Raw genomic sequence first — 17,330 nt, forward strand, 5'->3', positions numbered from 1 at the left:
CCTTCGTTCCCTCCGATAATTGCATCCCGGCGGGAGGATAATGGGCCCAGTCGAGGCAAGTATCGCGTGCGCCGGCCTCGCGTATCGGCTTTTAGCGCACGGCGCGAACACAATTTCAGCGTCTTAGTCCCGTTCGCGTGGTCTGACGGCTGAAATATCGGCCGGTTAGCTTACAGGGACGCGCATAATCCGCGTATTAAAGTCGCGTACGCTCTTCTCTTCGAGCTGCTTGCCCGCAACCGATATAATTCATTTCTAAGCACAAGACGGAAAATACGTTCAATTGCTCTCCCACTCGCTGAATATTGTTATTTCCTCGTCTACCGACGAACTTACGTGACTTTGGTTTCACGTTCTCATCTAATTTAATTTACTTTAATTTAGTTTAAGTTACTCTTTGGTTTAATTTAATTTACTTTAATTTGCTTTAACTTACTTTAATTTACTTTACCTTGTTTTAGTTTACTGTAATTTGCTCTAATTTACTTCAATTTCCTATAATTTACTGTAATTTGTATCAATGTTCTATAATTTATTTTAACTTATTTTAGTTTACTTTAATTTACTTTAATTTCATTTACTTTAATTTACTTTAATTTATTTGAATTGAATTGAATCTATTTAGCATAATCTTTTAATCTTGTAACCTTTTCCTATGTTTTCCAACGGAATAATATTTCCCATTAATAATAAATAAATAAATAGATAACTAAATAAATAAAATAAAAGGTATCGTCCGCCGTGGGGACAGCTATCATTCCGGATAATTGGGCCGATCGACCGCTTGATTTCTCTTTTACCCGAAATCTGTTCACCCGAGAGCGAGACGAATCTTTGCGAAATCCTTGCTCACCCGCAACAGAGGGGAATCTCGCGGAGCGTCGGCTTAATTAGCGACGCCGCCCGAGCAATTTCTTTTTCATTGCGCAAATCGATCGGCCGCTACGAGATTTCACGTTCACCGTCGAAAGCGGCGGCCCACGCTTTCGCTGCGCCCTGCACCGCACGCGGAAGACGATAAGTCGCGAAACCGACAGGGGAGATCGTATCGGCGAGGGATCGATCTACGAGCCGGGATCGGGGCCCCGACGCCGGAGATCCGGGCAAAGAGGAGGGAATGTAAACAGCATTGTCGTACATTTGGGTAACAAGGCCGACTCGGCGGCACGGTGCATCGTCCTTTTACGAAATCACTCGCCCCGCGAGCGATCTCCGGAGGCCCTCGCGGTTCCCGGATAGCATCTAGAGACCCGTTCCCATCGGGTCACGGGGTACCCGTACATCCAGCAGCCGACGTTTCGCCGCGGCGAGCCTTCGACAGGCAGAACGATATTAAATTATACGACGGTTGCGTTTAGAGAGACGATCGAGCGAACCGTCGGGGCTCGCCGCGAACGCAGAAACCTTTCCGCGGCCTGATCCAGCCGGCAGACAGACACTTCCTGCGATCGCCTAGAGGCGGGATTACACCTCGCAACGCTTCTACACCGTTTAATCGAGCCTTGTTATTGCAAACGAGACGAGGGATTACGTGTTGCGCGGACGAGCATTCTCTTCGCCTTCGGGGGACGACACGGCGTGGTAGAATGCGCGGGTGCGAGTGGAATCCGACCTTCGACGGTGGTCTCGGAATTTTTTCACCGAAGGTGGAAGCTCGTATGACGAAGACGTTATCCGTGAGAACAGCTGAGCGGTGGCCACGTGGCCGCGTGCCGCGCAACGGGTATTCAAATCGATCCGGGATGCCTTCCACGCGACAGCCGCGTTCGCGACGCAGGTCCCCGAGAAATTAGAATACCCGAAGCCCCGACACTTGTTGCTGGCGCTGGGGCGCCACCGGAATCGGAGACGCCGCCAGTTAACGGGTCGAGATTTCGTTAACGTGCCGGCCCGACGTCGCGGCTCGTAACTCACGAGCCGCAGGATCGCGATCGCTCGCTTGTTCGGTACGATCCCTCGCGTCCTTTGGATCCTAGGCGAGTCGGCGCGTAGGCGCCGCGCGTTCCTCCGTATCGTCGTCCGCCGCTATCGAGTTAATTTACAGCCGGGACACGGTTTACGCCCCGTAATTTATCCGCCCCCGAACCGGACCGCGATCCGCGAGTCGCCTCCAAGGACTCTCGGCTGGAAATATTGCCAGAGATTACGTTCGGGTGGCGCTGGGCGCGGCTCGAGGAAATCTCTCGGAAACCGGTCGTATTTTTCATCGGTACGAACGGCCGGTGGCTCGGTTTTCCGCTATCGTCGCGCCGGGAATCCGCGTCGGAATTGCTTGTTCGTCGGATTGTTCGCCGGACGATCAACGGGACAGCCCTTTAGCGACCCGGCTCGATCGTCCTTCGCGTTCGCGATCCTGCCAAACGGGGATCCCACGTCCGTTTTATCCTCTCGTTATTCTCGGCGCGTACCGTTCTATCGCGGACCGCTTCTCGTAACAATGTTGGATATATCGTCCGCGTTCCCTCGACCGAAACAGCCCGTCCGCTTCTATCCGTTCGATCTCTTGCTCGTGCTAATCTTTCGCCTCGTTCCGCGGCCTAACTTATCTGTCCGCGCGCATCCAGCGCGACCGATGCTGCATTTCGCGTAGAGTTCCTCGCATCTTACGCGCGACCAATAAGACGCCGTGTTATGCGTTGCACCGATAAAAAACATGTTACGCTGTACAATTATATCCTCGGCGATGTAGAACTCGAAGCAACGGAGATGTGCGTGATCAATATTCTCGGCAAATCTGTCATTTGAAAATCGTGCCGAAAACAAAGTTGCTAGATAATTAACAAATACGCTGTAGAAGCGCTGTAACTTCGCGAAAAGAATCGCTGCCAAGTTTCTTTTTTCTTTTTAAATTATAGAGGAAGAATCAGACTTCGTTCCGCTGCAAACGACATTTCCGAAGAAAATTTTGCAGAGGCCGCGCGTTTCGTCAAACTTGTCAATTTTCAATATGACGAACACGGCTTCGCAAAGGATTACAGCAATGAAGGTGCATCTAACTTAAAATCCAGTAAGATTATCGTAAAGTAGAGGTTTCAAGCTGCAATTTGAAAGAAAAGTCGTCATCCTACGATGATTTTTCGCGGAGTTATCGTCGATCAAAGTTTGCCAATTTTTATTCAAGATTTTTCAGTGCTTTAATTCTTTTGAGCGGTCTATATTTATTTGTACGCTAAAGGGGAACAAACCCCGTAAATAAAGGATATCATTACTACTATTAATATACGGTAACTGCATTCCCCCGCGTAATAAAGACCAATGCTATTCGAAACCGCCTCCGAGATCGTCTCCGATCGCCGATCTAACCGCGTCGCATCAAGGTTCCAGTTCCAAGACCTTCGACGCGCGTTCGATTAGCCGATGAGTAACTTTTGAAAATGTTCCCGACAATTTCCTCGGCAGATTGCCACCGGTTTCCATCGACCGTTCGCTTCAAGGATCGGCTGGATGCACGACGGGGAGGAACTGTCGCAATCGAACAACACGGTGGGTGGTTTTCGCATGCGAAACGAGCGGTTTTGCGTAATCCTGCCACGGTAACCGAGTTAGTCGAACCGAAGCACCGCGAAGAATCGACAGGCCACGTTGAAGAATTAACAGCCGCGAAATTGGACAGAAGTCGGTCCCGTGTTATTGGCGGCCGAAAATTGCGCCGAACAGCTGTTGTAATCGTCGAGCGGTATTCCATTTTAGCAACCTTGGTGAACGCGATCGCGTGCGATTGAAAATATTCTTAGCATTCAATGTCAATCAATCTGCTATTTGTAATAAAGTATCGTATAGTAATAAGTATAGTAATCTAAGTTATTATATACTATTGTATAGTCTAGACTCTATTGTATAGTCTAAGTATAGTAATTTGTATAAAGTACTGAGAAGTAATATCGCTTTTTCGTGGCTGTACAAAATTTTATTTTATCTAACATTCGGTCCAGATTAACGCTGGAACTACCAAGCCCTAAACGTGACGAATGCACATTGTTTTATAACAAAGACAAGATTGGATTTATTTAAGCTTCCTGCGATTTTTATTAAAATATATGCTTCAATGAAGAAGTTGGTATAAAAATTTCGAACAAAGACATTTTTATGGTATCAGAAATTGTAAAAGAAGAAGATCAGAAACCAGTCGTTTTAACTGGTTTGGTAGCTCTAGTGTTAATTTAAAAATGAACACACTAAACTCGAGATTGGGTGGTGCTATAATGGATCACATCCATGAATAATACGGTATTACTTATGGCTATCCGTGATATTTAGATAGAGTCGAGAAGTATCTTGAACTTTAATGCTCCGCCTCGTTTTGCTAGGTCAGCCCTGCCCTTTAGAACCTCGCAGTAAATGTACTCCTTGAGATTTAGTTCGACTGTCGCGTTTTACAGGACAAATGTAAATACATTCATAAATAATAATAGCGATGAGATTAACATATTTGCAGGCAATGTTACTAGGTTTAAAACAATTCACCTGGTTTACCGACTCTCGGCCATTCAACATAAGTTATGCATTGTTTTCGTTACTGTAAAAATGAGCGTTTGTCCATATATACAGGGTGAACCACGAAACGTGATCAACATAATTTATTCTGTGGTTCGATTGGAAATTTTTTGAGCTGAAGTGACACGATTTGAGGAGAGCTTTAAGATGACCGTATCAATTTTTTGTCAACTCCTTTTTCACAAGTATTATCAAAGTTTTTTATATAGGTATATAAGAAGAAAACTATATGTTACGATACTTGTCGAATTCGTCTCAGCATTCCCGAAAAGACGGGTACAAAAAATTGTAGGTCAACCTACAAAAAGCTGAAGATAATTTTGATAAAGCTCTCCTTGAAGCATTTTACTTTAGCTGAAAAAAATTCCAATCGAATCAGCAGAATAAATTGAATTGATCACGTTCCGTGATCCACTCCGTATAAATAAAATAAATTAAATGAAATTTATCAAGAGGACTTCGACAATTGATACGAATCTACGAAACATGTGTGCGATCAAGCTTTGGCGTACCGACTTGGAGACGGAATTAGCAGAATTAGGGAATGCAGTGAAGCAAATGAAAATTCGTGGCAAGCTTTGTGATTTAGCGTAAATTCCCTTAAACGGAGCTAGGGCCCTATTCAAAGCGATATCAAGTATTCCCGACGCCTCTCGATAAGATCTGCTAACGAGCAGCGGATTTTTCCGAAAGCGGTTCCAAGCGAATTAAGCCGATCCGGCCGTTCGAGGAAGCGTTTTAGAGCGTGTCACCGTATTTGGGGCCAGCCGAGAAGAGAACCGGCGCACTATGCCGAGAGAAAAAAAACGAGGGCCCCGCGCGCACCCTTGGGGCACACCCTCGGGCACCGCTCGGGCACCTCTCGGGGACCGCTCGTGCACCACTCGGGGACCACTCGGGAACCACAGGCGATTTGCTCGGTTTCCGCGTGTACCAGTTATCCAACGACCCGACGCGTTACGTAAACTGACATTTCAGCGGCTAATGTGAACTAGCAGGCCAGCGAATTAACCGGCGAGTCACCGACTCGATCCGAGTTCAGTGACAAAATCACTGTTTCAACGACTTTTGCTTGCGCAATCCGCGCAATTCTCGCCCGGATAACGAGCATCGTTCTGTGCGAGCACCGCGGAATTCTCTACTAATCGTTTATGCTAATCCGCGCGGCTACCGTTTGTCTGCAATTTACAGTTTACCAAGTGCTAACGGCTTCTTCGAACAGAATTTTCGACGATCTCGCGCCTCGCCGGTAACGGGCGCGTTCCGCCGATTTTCTCAAGGTTTGGACGAAGGTGTGCAAAGTATCACCTGCGCGTTACACAACCCGCGAACTATCCGAGACATTTCAACGCGAAAATCCGGCCGCTGGTTCCCCCGGCATAGAACCCCGGCGATCCGAACCGACGCGGAATCGCAACGGCCGGTTAGTTTCGCGCGAAACCGAACCGTTTCCGAGCGGAACGCGTTCGGATAATCGAGGTCGCGTGGACCATAAGGAGGGAAAAAACGAGTCGGTGAAAATGTCACGCTTATGCATTCGGTGACGCAACGGCCTCTGTGCCGAAGTATTCAGCGATTTTGAGAACTCGTTTCGCGTACGCGAGCCGCGCTCGCTTGCTCGCTCGCTCGCGGTGCAATCGAAAGTTACAGATACGAAGGAACGCGGACAGGTGGGGAGAGAAAAAAAGTATCGAGCACTCACCCACTCTGGACGTGACCGCCAGCAGGAGCAACACGCAGTTCACGATGATCATTTTCTTGTTCTTGATCTGTGGTGTTCGATCGATCGCGCACCGCCTCGACGGGTCTTGTACCGATGCGAAGATGAAAATGTTCCGATCGAAGTACCGGCTCTAGTCGGCGGCTGAAGGGCAGGAGGGCGAAGGGCGCGCGGCGCACATACGCGTAAACCAGCGCAGCTGCGTGCAAACGAACGATCCCTCTCGACGATTCCTCTCGGCTCTTCTCCGCCGAGTTTAGGTTTGCCGACGAGCCCGATCCCGGATCAGACGAACACCTCGACGAATACCTCGGGCAAGACGATGTACCTCGTTGCCGGCGAATTCGGGAAAAATCCAGCGGGACCAGCGCAACCAGCGGGACCAACGGCCAGAACGGGGAGGAAAGGATGGACGGAGCAGCAGCTTCGGATGTTAGCGCCGTTCAAAGCCGCGAGAGCTCCATCGACGTCGCAAAACATATGCTACGGTCACGAAGAGAGAAAGGTGACTGGGTATACGCAAGGCGTGCTCAATACCTCCTGTCTTCTTGGCATAGTCACCTTTCTAGCAAACCAGCAACAAAGAAGAAGGGAGTGTTGGCTCGGTATACCTCGCGGCCACCACCATTCTCGCGTTCGCCGATCACCGAACGATGGTGGTGGCCGCGTCGCCGACGGTGGTGGTGGTCCCGGTGCCTAATGGTGGTGGTTCTTGTTACCGGTGGTGGTGGTACCACGGTGTACACCGATCCCCGATCGCCTTCCACCGACGAAATCCGCCTTCCTTCGATCAAACTTTTTCCAGTTTCCCGTTTCTCGTATCGGTAACCCTGAAACCGTTCTCGGCTTACGCCGCGACCAGAGAAAACTCGCTCCATCCTCTGCGAACGAAACGCATCCCCGAAGGGTTAAGTTGTCGTCGTCCGCGAAACGCGGCTCGTAAAATCCGCTGAATTATGCCTACCTTGTCACCTCATGCGACTCCCCCGGGAGTACAGTTCCTGTTCCCAGGGTCCGTCGAGCGAGCCGCCTCGCGATGCCGATGTTTCGTAAAGTAGACGTTCTACGCGCGTCCCGAGGCCTGTCTACGGTGAATCGGAAAATATGGTTGAATGTGTCTTCGTCGCACGAACGGATTATCTCCCAGGTTTGTATAAAAACTTTATTTTTTTTTTTTGTTTCTTCGGCCATATAAAATCATCAATATTTGTTCAAATACACGTTAGTCTGACGCAACATGATTATACATCGACGATCAGCTTCGAACGAATGAAAAACCATAGATTCGTTAAGTAACATCCAACTGTCTATGCTTAACGTTAAAATACCGTCATGGTTCGGACCGGGGGGCTGAACCGTCCCCCCCGAGCGTGCTGGATTCACGACGATCCTTTGCCGTTCCTTTTTTTTCCCGCTGGGAGAACCGAGCCCCGGGAAAACTTCCGTCGTTAAGATTCCAGTCGCGGAGAAACAAAACTGCAAAGGATCGCCGCGCGTCGAACACGCTCGAGGTTGACCAGCCCCTCGAAGCGTAACGTTTTGGTACCCTTCTCTCTTACTCTTTCTCTTCTTTCGCGAGCGTAATACCTTTGTTCGGAGGAGAAGCGTTCTTCGGTTTTGCACAGTCCCGCACCTAATTAAATTCGTGGTTGGCGAAGAATACGCAGGAAAAAAGAGGAGAAGCGCTTTGTGTTTCCGTAGCGGTGTTCGCTGGTCGTGAAAAAGTCGCGACGACGCGCACGGTTCTCGCACGGTGAACAGTGAAAAAATAATTATATACACACGTGAGTCCTCGCGTTCGAGCGAGGGGAAAACATTCGATTGGAAAAGAGGGCGATTCTTCGTTCCTGCTGACCCTTCGGGCATCATACGAAATCAGGGGTACGATAAAAAATAGAAGATCTCACGTAACATCGATCGCGTCGGGTGTACAGAAAGAAAGCCGTTCGCGAGTACTGGCGGAGAACCCGTTTGTCAGTCGTTTGCGAGTATTCGTACAGCGTGCATATCGATATTGCCAAATGTATCCTGAACGTGCGACGTTTATGGCACATTTTCATTGTAGAAATTTCCGCGACAGGTGTCCGCGTGTTACGGCGTAATAACGGGGAGACGACAACGGCAACGATTAGGAAGATCAAAGATGCTGGAACTTTCTTTTTGTACAGCCGATGGATCGCGGCTTCTCGCGGCCGCCGAAAATGCCGTTGACGGAATTACGAAATCCTTTTTTTTTCTTTTTCTTTTGAATTCTTTCTCCGGTGATTACGAATATATCACATGATAATTACGAACGTATCACATACACGCGTATATAATATGTACATCATCGTTCTGTTTGCTTGCGTCGCGTAGCGCCGCGATAAACACAAACGTACGATGCGCATCGAGTTTACCTAGGCGAATCATTTGCTTTCCCTTCGGCCGTACCAATGTAAATGAACGTGAACGACTAGACGTACTTGCGATATTGTCTCGCAAGTCATTTCTTATTTCCTCTTGAAGGTCTCCCGAGAGCTCGTTAAAATGCGAAACGGAACCGACGAAATCTACGAGATCGATCGCGCTGCACACGCGTCCCGACCGACGACAGAACGCGAGCGAACAGAACAAAATCAACGCGAACGTTCCTGCGTAGAGAGTAGCGGATACGTAAAACCTTGGAATACCTTCTACGTACATGATTACAACTTACGAATAGCCTGTGCCCCGAATACATTAGCGAAATCTACGAGCGACGCGCGCACGGTGCGTGGTGCGCGACGAGAAACAAACGAGACGTCTGGGACCGCGGCGGACCCGCGTCCACCGATTTCCACACACCCGTGATAGCTGATACCGCAAACCAGACGAACCTGTACCTTTTCCAAAACTCGCAAGACCGATAATACCGCTTTACCTACCGGAAGACTGATCGGCAAGCTTCTCAACGACCGTGCCCCGCGTTAGCACGTCTCCGGATCGTTTTCTTTGAAAACTTACATCGAACGACTCGTTGCTTCATAGCCTGGAATTGCCGCAGAAAAATTCCATCGGGTATCCTTGGTACTCGATCGTTGATTTTTCATAGACCATTCACCAGCCGCCGATAGATAAAACGATACCACCCCTTGCAAAAAGCATTCGATCCGGTACACCGAGCGTCGTTCGTCAGCACTAATCGTATATCCGACGCGACAAAATATTTTCGTTAACGCTAACGATACAGATAAATATAAATACAATGATAAAACTCGCTATACATAAAAAAATCTGAATATAAAAATAATTTCATAAGGTACAGGACGAGAACTAGTCGAAATGGTTCGTACGCTTTGTTCGTGGCTACATAAAACTTTTTTTCTAACGTTCACTATACAACACTATTTTGCGCATTCGATACCTTAGCTACCGGGTGACCAGGCTCCCGATGCCGTGTGGTGTAATCGCCGGTAAGTAAGGTGTTGACACGCCGGAAAATAAATTCTTCAACGATAACAATTCACGCGATTCCGATCGAATAGTTTCTGTCAGGGGTAGTGCTTAGCAACCGTCTATGCGTATCTTATCCTAAGAAATATTTAAAACTGTACAATCAGCGTAATCAAGATAGTGTAAAAGTCGACGTGGAAAGTATAAAGAAACGATTCCCAAAAGCTCTCAGATAGTCCAGGATAGCGAGCCGCGCTTTCTCGGTTTTTCCTTTAGTTCCACGCGCGAACCGACCCCCGTCCCTGCGACTCGTATAAAATCATCGTTTCAACGACAGAGACAAAGTTAAGCGTCCGATAAAATTTCTGCGTTGCAGTCGGAGTAGCTCGCGTATAGCTTCGGAAAGCCGGGTTCTTTTTTTCTCCAAAAGAAGTCTTGAACAACTCGGACAAATTTCTGCTTGTTCGTTCGTTTTTATACTTTGCTCGTTCTTGTTCTTTTCTTCCTTTTTTTCTTTTCTTTTCGTTTATTTAATAACTATGGAACGATTCGTATGTACATCAATTGAACACGGCGATCGCGCGACCAGACGTCGCGGCCCGATTTCGAATTTGAACAATATCATAAGGTATCCTATCAATATTTTGTACAAAATTCATTTGCGAATACGTAAAAGCGCCGGGCCTCGTCATTCCTCGCGAATGAAAGACCTTCTTGATTCGCTGCCCGACAAATCTCTAACCTTACAACGTTGCCAAAGTGTTCCCTATACATTTGGAATTAGCCGCCCGCGTCGGCGCACGGGTGCGCACAAGGTAGAGCGCTCTGCTCTAACAGCAGTTTCTGAGTCGCTATCGCTTCAAGACTATATATAGGATGCTCGTTCTCGAGGGTGGATAACTGCGTAACTGATAAAATATCTCGTATAATTCTAATTACTAACTAATTCAATTTGCCTATACTTCTTGCGCAAGTTGCTTACAGAGTCTTTAAACAGAACAGGGTCGAGCCTCATATTGGATCGTAACAACGGCATGTAGCCGAAAACGGCCACGAACGTATTCATGCACGTCTGCCGTTGTATAAAATGATCTGGATCGTTCCAGGGGGATCTGGAAATCATAACAACGCTCTAATGATCCTTCTATGTTAATTCGCCGCGTTCGCTGCCACAATTCAGTTTTAAAACATCCTCCTTATCTTCTTCATGCGAATGAAAACGCTTTACCTACCGGACGCCAATTAAACAGCATTTTCTTCAACCAGAAGAGGATGACTTACGAAAAATTGATTCCGATAGGTAATGCATTAAATAGTTCGAAAACGGTATAGAAAAAAACGACTTACCTAATTCCTGCCACTGTAGTATCTTTATACAATTTCCGTTGCGTCACTTTGATCGGTGGTCTCCGAGTGACGTGACTTACTAAAAAATTCATAAGTATGTCCTCGCAGTTCTGCGATTGCTCGACAGTCTTGTGAAGCGTCGAGCTCAGTAATTCGGTGTACAACGTATTGTAATAACGATGGTAAAAAGCGGCACCAGTTAGTATTATACTATAATCGTTTGTCCACTTGCTTGTGTAACCCCACGACCGCTGTTAAAACAAATTAAGAAGGAACATACAGTATATGTGCATAGGTGTTGCACAGCGATGCCAGTGTCAGTAGCAGATGTCTTTAAAGCTTTCGTTACCTTCGAGTCGTCCCAGTAATGGGATCTAGCTGGATAGCCGACAATTCGATCAGGAAACGATTTCCAAACCGTAAATGCAAAATCAATTTCGTCGGTGTTGAGTGTGGCATCTTCATCTAGCGATAATATGGCACTAGTTTTGATTAACGGATGAGGATAGAAACGTTGGGATATACCGTCGACCGAGACGATGTGTATCGTCGCTTTGATCCCTTGCCAACGCGGCCTCCTCGGTAGCGGAATATCCGAATTCCACATTAATATAATCTGAAACGCGGAAAACCAAATGATTAGCTGATCTCCGAGGCAAACTATTCGAATATCTGCTTCCGTACTCACCCTATCTAGGTATTTGCTTTTCGCGACGCTTTTAAGCAGACGATAAAGTACGGCAGTAGACCCTAACTGCGAGTAAATGATGGCAGTAAAAGTGTTACCCGGGTTGCTCTTCGAAAACGGAAGTTCCTGCTGACTGTCGGCAAATTGCGGTAATATCGCTAATGCGCCAGGACTAGTATTCCAAACGAGTTTCTCTCGAGTACCTTCCCATGGCAAACGCTCCCGTATGTTCTGAAAGTTATTGATTGATAAGACGACGACCTACATGCACGTATCGCTAAACGCTTTATCACTTTAATTAAATACCTCAAACACGGTAAATACAATTTTTTCTATCGATGAGAAATATCTCTCCCATAGGAATTGTGTCTGCTGCCGTAATTTAAGTATCTGTATATTGGACACAGATCGCACTATATCTGGAATCTGGAACACAGAATTTTACACGTTAAACAAAGAATTTTATTTGTTATAATTCCTACTTATAAGGTGGCCTATAAATACAGTAGACTCTCTTTAATTCGGTCAATTAATATTATTTGTAAAAAAAACTGGCGTGACTTTGCTTCAGCGAAAAAATTACACATAGCTAATACATATTTTGAGCATAAATATTTCTTATTTCATTTAAAACTTCCATATATGTATATCAATCGGATTAATCGGCCAATCGTTTATCCGGCTAGGAGTCCCACGCGTCCGTCAGTTAAATAGTCTACTGTACAGAAAATCCCCTAAGCATAAGGGAACAATATTTTCTGGATTTTTGAGTGATTCTTCGTTTTATCGTATAATGTATCTCGCTTACTTGAAGTAGCAGTCTTTCGTCAGAAAATATAGCGGCTTGCGTCCAATCAATACGTTCGTGAAAAGGAAGCGCCCAGCCATTACTTAGAATAACTGGAATGCACCCAGCCCTTAAAGCTTCTAAAAAACGAAAACTACCAAGTCTCCTTCCTCGTGGCACCAGGCAAAAGGTAGCATTCATCAACAAAATTTCATAATCGTACCTGATGAGGCAAATAATGCATTCAAGGTTTTGCCAACAAGCACAATAATCTTAATCCAAGAAAGGTCATACTAACATATCATATTCCTGATTATCCTGTTGACAATGTTCGTCTTGAAATTCTCTCCATGCTTTTCCGTGTCGGCACGTTGTAACAAACACCAAGTCCTTGCCATTGTGTAAATGATAGAGAGCGTTTCTAGTCTCAGAACCTATACCATGTACGTATCTTTTTCCCTTGAAAGCCGCCACGTATTTCTTGTTATTTGGAAAGTTGTTTTCTGGTGCTTGGCCCGGTTCTCCGCCACGTTCCGGATGTTGTTTTCCAAACAACGGTATCGACACGTCGAAGTTTGGTCTGTGCCTGAAGATGGACATGCTGGCTTTCGCGAGCATAGCAAAACCTAAGTCGAAGGTCAGAGAATCCTCTGCGTAATCAGGCCATGTTCCAGAATATAAATTAAATATCAAATGATTCCTTCCATTGTTCCAATAAGGTAGACGCATCAATTTCGCGGGAAGATTGTGTACAAATTCCGTCGATAACGGATCTCTGTCCAATGTGTCTAGAGCTAACACAAATATACATGCTCTGGTTGGATCCGACGTGTAGTATCTTGATTCCGTAATAACATTTAATATTTTTTGGTATAGCGGGCTTATCACATCCTCAACTGGATACACATACACGGTGAAGCCATTCTTGCATCTGGTGAAGTCAAAACAAGTCTCCATACGACACTGTCTCGCACGTTGCGATACTAGAGAGATTCCGTTTGATGTCCTTAAATCCTTGTCATAAAACTCTTCGTTTAGACTTAAATATGAAGGCAATCGCTCGTAAGGCAACTGAGATCTGCCTGTCAGCTTCTCGCTTTTTAACCGGTAACCACCGAAGTAACAGTAACCAAGAAACGCGCATGTCACAAATAATAATAAATAGCGCTTCTTGGCTTGCATTTTCAATGCAATCAGGTTACACACAAATATATACGAATGCTACACATTATTTCTCATGCATATGTAGTAATTGCATTTAATCATAAATGCATCCTTGAGAATTTCTTGGTTGTTTGTTCTTACAGACACAGGAATCAAGACTTACTCCAAAATGGAATTGATTTCATTCCTAAAAATTGCTGAAACAAAATAAACATAAAATTTTTAGTGTTTTCAAGATTAACAAACAAGCACAGCACGTTTCAATGGTTGTAAGGCAAAGCAATTTGTTTTAAACCTGTTTAATGCATTTTGGACTTCAGTTTTGTCGAATGTTCATTTTGAAAAGGAAAAATCCTTTTCATACCCATACAGGGAAGACGTGAACTGAACTATTATAAAAAATGCCACTTATATTGCTTCACCTTGTAACGACCGGAATTCGCTCGAATATCGCGTGTACACCCCGTTGAATCACTCGATATCACTGAAACTTCTTTATTTATTTAACAGTGACGAATTTATAAAAATACTAACGATAAGAGACCAGGTAAGTTGTGGGAGTATTTAGTTACCTTCGAATTTGGCTGATTCAATATTGCCTATGAACAGGAACGTTTCAAGAGGTTCGATCATTATAAAATACATGGCAAAAGACGTGACACATCCACGGGGAACTTAACTTCTATAATTCTATTTATACGGTTACATTAAGGTTTACAACATGTCAAAATCTAAATGACAGATTGTAAACGGTCGATGGACGCCTGTCGAGGAAAGTTAACCTATACGCGAATTATCTCGGACGTTGCACAAGGGAGCCAACAACGTCGAACATGTCGAAGTCGAAGTTAAAGTTCGATGAGACGAGGACAAACGATGGCTCATACTTATTCAGGTCAATATGTTTTCCTGATCTGAACACCGCACAGCAAACGAACTTTTTCCCTTTAGGTTAGTTCTGACGTACATCGGATTCGCAGAACTCGCCGGCGTTATTACGCCCATACGCATTTTCGGTCGGCGTGACCACACGCGCGTGACATCGATCGGTAAACGCCTCCAAGTGCAAAATCATTGCACGCAGCGCATTAAATAATTGGTTTAAAAAGCAACGCGAGTTATGCAATGACGTTGGAACGATTAGACTGGCAAATCGCTTATTGGTTACTTCATGCCAACCTCTCGAGTGCTCTCGAGCCTCGGGGGACGTTTCGTCCTCTTTGTGTCTGTGCGACGTGTGCTCTGTGCATGGGACACCGTCGATCACACACTTTTACAAATCTAAACAAAACTGCCGATCAAGGTTATCCTGCTACCTAGCGGTAGACCGATAAAGCTTTCGAGCCGTTTCTCCCGCTTCGATTAAATTTATTAAAAGCACACAATTTTTTTTTATTGCAAATCAATACTCTAAAAGGAAGCCGCGTAGCTTGGCGCGAACCTTACGCGATATTGGTTCTATATTAAACGCGATACTGCCTCCTTCGATGGAGTCTTTATCAAAATAAAGATATAAAATTCTAGTAAGGGCCGTTACGTTTAAACGCTTCTACATAAAAAAAAATGTCTTTTGCATTAAGAACTCACTTTGTATTCAATTCTTTCACGTATGCAATTTTCTTTTCCCAACAACGTTCCCTTAGAAATAGAAAATTTAGAGGCGAAATAAAATACAGAACTTCTTTTTTATTGTAAAAACAAGAAAATTTGATGCCACTTTACTTGATATTCCTCTTTGCCGCTCGATATTATACTTTCCTGTACGAGTACGTTCTTTGCGCTGGTTCACACGTGAAGGCACAGTGATGAACTGTTTTCGCGGCAAATAGGTACTATCTTGCAGTTACAAAAACGTGAAGACTTCACCTTGATCGCTGATCCCATGACTGTTTTTCTAAGAATTTGTATGCTGTATGCTTTCTGCGAGCAAACGTTTTTCTATGCAAATGTGCACTGTGCTAGGCATTGCGCAACCTTTTAGATAAACGATTGCGAACGATGGCAACCCGTTAACCGGAGATAACTAATTAACTTGCTTATTATATTAAATTCTTTATTTTGCATTTTATGCATACACAAACATTCCCATCAAATTATACTATATATTCAACACATTTTAACTAATACTGTGTTCGTTAGTGGCAGACGAATCGTGTCTAAGGTTACGCATCTTTAGCCGACTCTGTTTAACTTTTTATGGTAGAGAAATCTTCTGGTTAGTGATTATTTATAGCAGCATGCTTAATGCTGTTTTTTTCAATACACTTCAGACTACATCATTGACTATAAATGCGACAGAAGTACTAGGTTGCTACGTGACAATTTTCGTAGAAAGCGACGATAATACATTCTTTAGAAATATTATATTTCCTTATAACATAAAAGTTTTATTCATAGAGTAATAGTCGACTATTATATACAGAATATTTTTATCATCTTACAAGATTAAAAATTATAACTATAAAATCTATAATAACAATCAATATGTATCATTTAATAAGATATCATTTACTGTTTGTTCTCAAGCACAATATGATCCAAAGCATTGTTGTTGTTTGTTTTACTAAAAATATCTGTTATTTCTTTTTCTCCATCATAAATCTTTAGAGGAACATCAGGCTTTTTTGTCCTCTTTCTCGTGTCTGGATATAATCCTAATTTCTTACCCGCTAGAATTGGTATTGGTCTAATTTTTGTCAAATATTCTGCTGCTATCTGCGTGCTTTCCATTTTAATTATTGCAGTCCTAAATATATAGTTAGAAAATCTTATAAACTGTTATTGCAAAGAAATGTTTATAATAATATAGAAATAAAACGAACAATACCTAAGATACGGTGAATATGCTTTTAACAGTTTACCAGAAACACAACCAGGAATAGCTGCTTTTAAGTCAGAAAGTTTAATTCCACATTTGATATTCGATACAAACAGCCTGTAAGAAATGTACTGTTTTAAGAAATCGGAGACAATAACAGGAACAAACAAAAAATACATACGACTTTGTCACTCTCGTTTCTGGTTTTATTTCAGGATAAACAACCTTCTTCTTCAATTTTTTTGACTTGAGGTTCTTGATTTTTGTGATCGCAGGTGCTATGATCACACGTTTCTTTTTTAGTTGTGATTTCTTGACAGCCTCCAAATTTTTCAATTTCTCTTCGACACTGGCAAATATTACGTAGCAATATCTACTGGACTGTCGAAGGAGCTCCACTTTGAATTCACCGCTGAAAAACTTAGCCACATCTTGTTCTGATTGTATTCGGTGCGGCAGACGAATATAAAGAGCTCTCTCTTTCTGCTCCAGTCTTTGTTTTAATTTCTGCCTCGCATGCATTTTTCAAATCTTAACGAATTTGTACCTTTTCCTTAATCGTATTTCAGTTTTCGAACGACAATGAATACGTTTACATCACAGAAACCACGTTGAAACAATCACGTTTTAGGTTATATTTATATTCATGCCGTTAAAAAGCTATGTAAATACAAGACGCGTGCAGTTTTTCACGTGCGCAATCGAGTTTTCAGAGTCACAGAGTAGTGTGTACGTATAGAGTCGCAGAGTACTACATTAGAGGTGAAACTTTCGCCATTCATATTTGATCTTTACGTTCCCAAATTGGATGACCTTGAAAACTAGCATACAGAGAGCGTTGTCACCGATGAAATGAGAGTGGTGGAAATTAAAAACTTTAAAAAGCGCGGCATTATTTAAA

The 17,330-nt window shown here is 44.2% G+C and overlaps 3 protein-coding genes across 8 annotated transcripts in view; all 3 read right to left on the reverse strand.

Moving 5' to 3' along the window:
* The window catches only part of Cda5 (Chitin deacetylase-like 5), a 102,833-nt gene extending 95,515 nt beyond the window's left edge, over window positions 1-7,318 (reverse strand). For all 3 annotated transcript variants that reach the window (XM_076524838.1, XM_033469911.2, XM_076524837.1), the window contains exons 1-3: window positions 7,179-7,318; window positions 6,776-7,095; window positions 6,197-6,697 (exon numbers count right to left, since the gene is read on the reverse strand). In XM_076524838.1, coding sequence (XP_076380953.1) covers window positions 6,197-6,248 — 52 coding nt within the window. In that variant the 5' untranslated portion in view covers window positions 6,249-6,697; window positions 6,776-7,095; window positions 7,179-7,318. The remainder of the gene's footprint in view (window positions 1-6,196; window positions 6,698-6,775; window positions 7,096-7,178) is intronic.
* Window positions 7,319-7,362: 44 nt separating this feature from the next.
* ttv (exostosin glycosyltransferase 1 ttv) lies at window positions 7,363-15,446 on the reverse strand. 4 transcript variants are annotated; one of them, XM_076524841.1, is made up of 10 exons: window positions 15,334-15,406; window positions 15,199-15,249; window positions 12,746-13,808; window positions 12,469-12,670; window positions 11,967-12,086; window positions 11,661-11,891; window positions 11,322-11,588; window positions 10,973-11,223; window positions 10,608-10,737; window positions 7,363-10,533 (listed from the first exon to the last, which is right to left on the reverse strand). In XM_076524841.1, the coding sequence occupies exons 3-10, from the start codon at window positions 13,627-13,629 to the stop codon at window positions 10,477-10,479; spliced, it is 2,142 nt and encodes a 713-aa protein (XP_076380956.1). In that variant the 5' UTR covers window positions 13,630-13,808; window positions 15,199-15,249; window positions 15,334-15,406; the 3' UTR covers window positions 7,363-10,476. The 4 variants fall into 4 exon arrangements, with proteins under 4 accessions (XP_076380956.1, XP_076380955.1, XP_076380954.1 ...); XM_076524840.1 differs by lacking the exon at window positions 15,199-15,249 and having other exon boundaries at window positions 15,334-15,446; XM_076524839.1 differs by lacking the exons at window positions 15,199-15,249; window positions 15,334-15,406 and adding an exon at window positions 14,184-15,177.
* A 201-nt stretch (window positions 15,447-15,647) lies between these two features.
* LOC117220190 (uncharacterized) lies at window positions 15,648-17,243 on the reverse strand. Its single transcript, XM_033469919.2, has 3 exons — window positions 16,611-17,243; window positions 16,439-16,546; window positions 15,648-16,357 (listed from the first exon to the last, which is right to left on the reverse strand). The coding sequence occupies exons 1-3, from the start codon at window positions 16,949-16,951 to the stop codon at window positions 16,120-16,122; spliced, it is 687 nt and encodes a 228-aa protein (XP_033325810.2). The 5' UTR covers window positions 16,952-17,243; the 3' UTR covers window positions 15,648-16,119.
* Between the last annotated feature and the right edge of the window lie 87 nt (window positions 17,244-17,330).

The sequence above is a fragment of the Megalopta genalis genome, chromosome 10 (genome assembly GCF_051020955.1).
Source record: "Megalopta genalis isolate 19385.01 chromosome 10, iyMegGena1_principal, whole genome shotgun sequence".
Classification (NCBI taxonomy): Eukaryota; Metazoa; Arthropoda; class Insecta; order Hymenoptera; family Halictidae; genus Megalopta; species Megalopta genalis.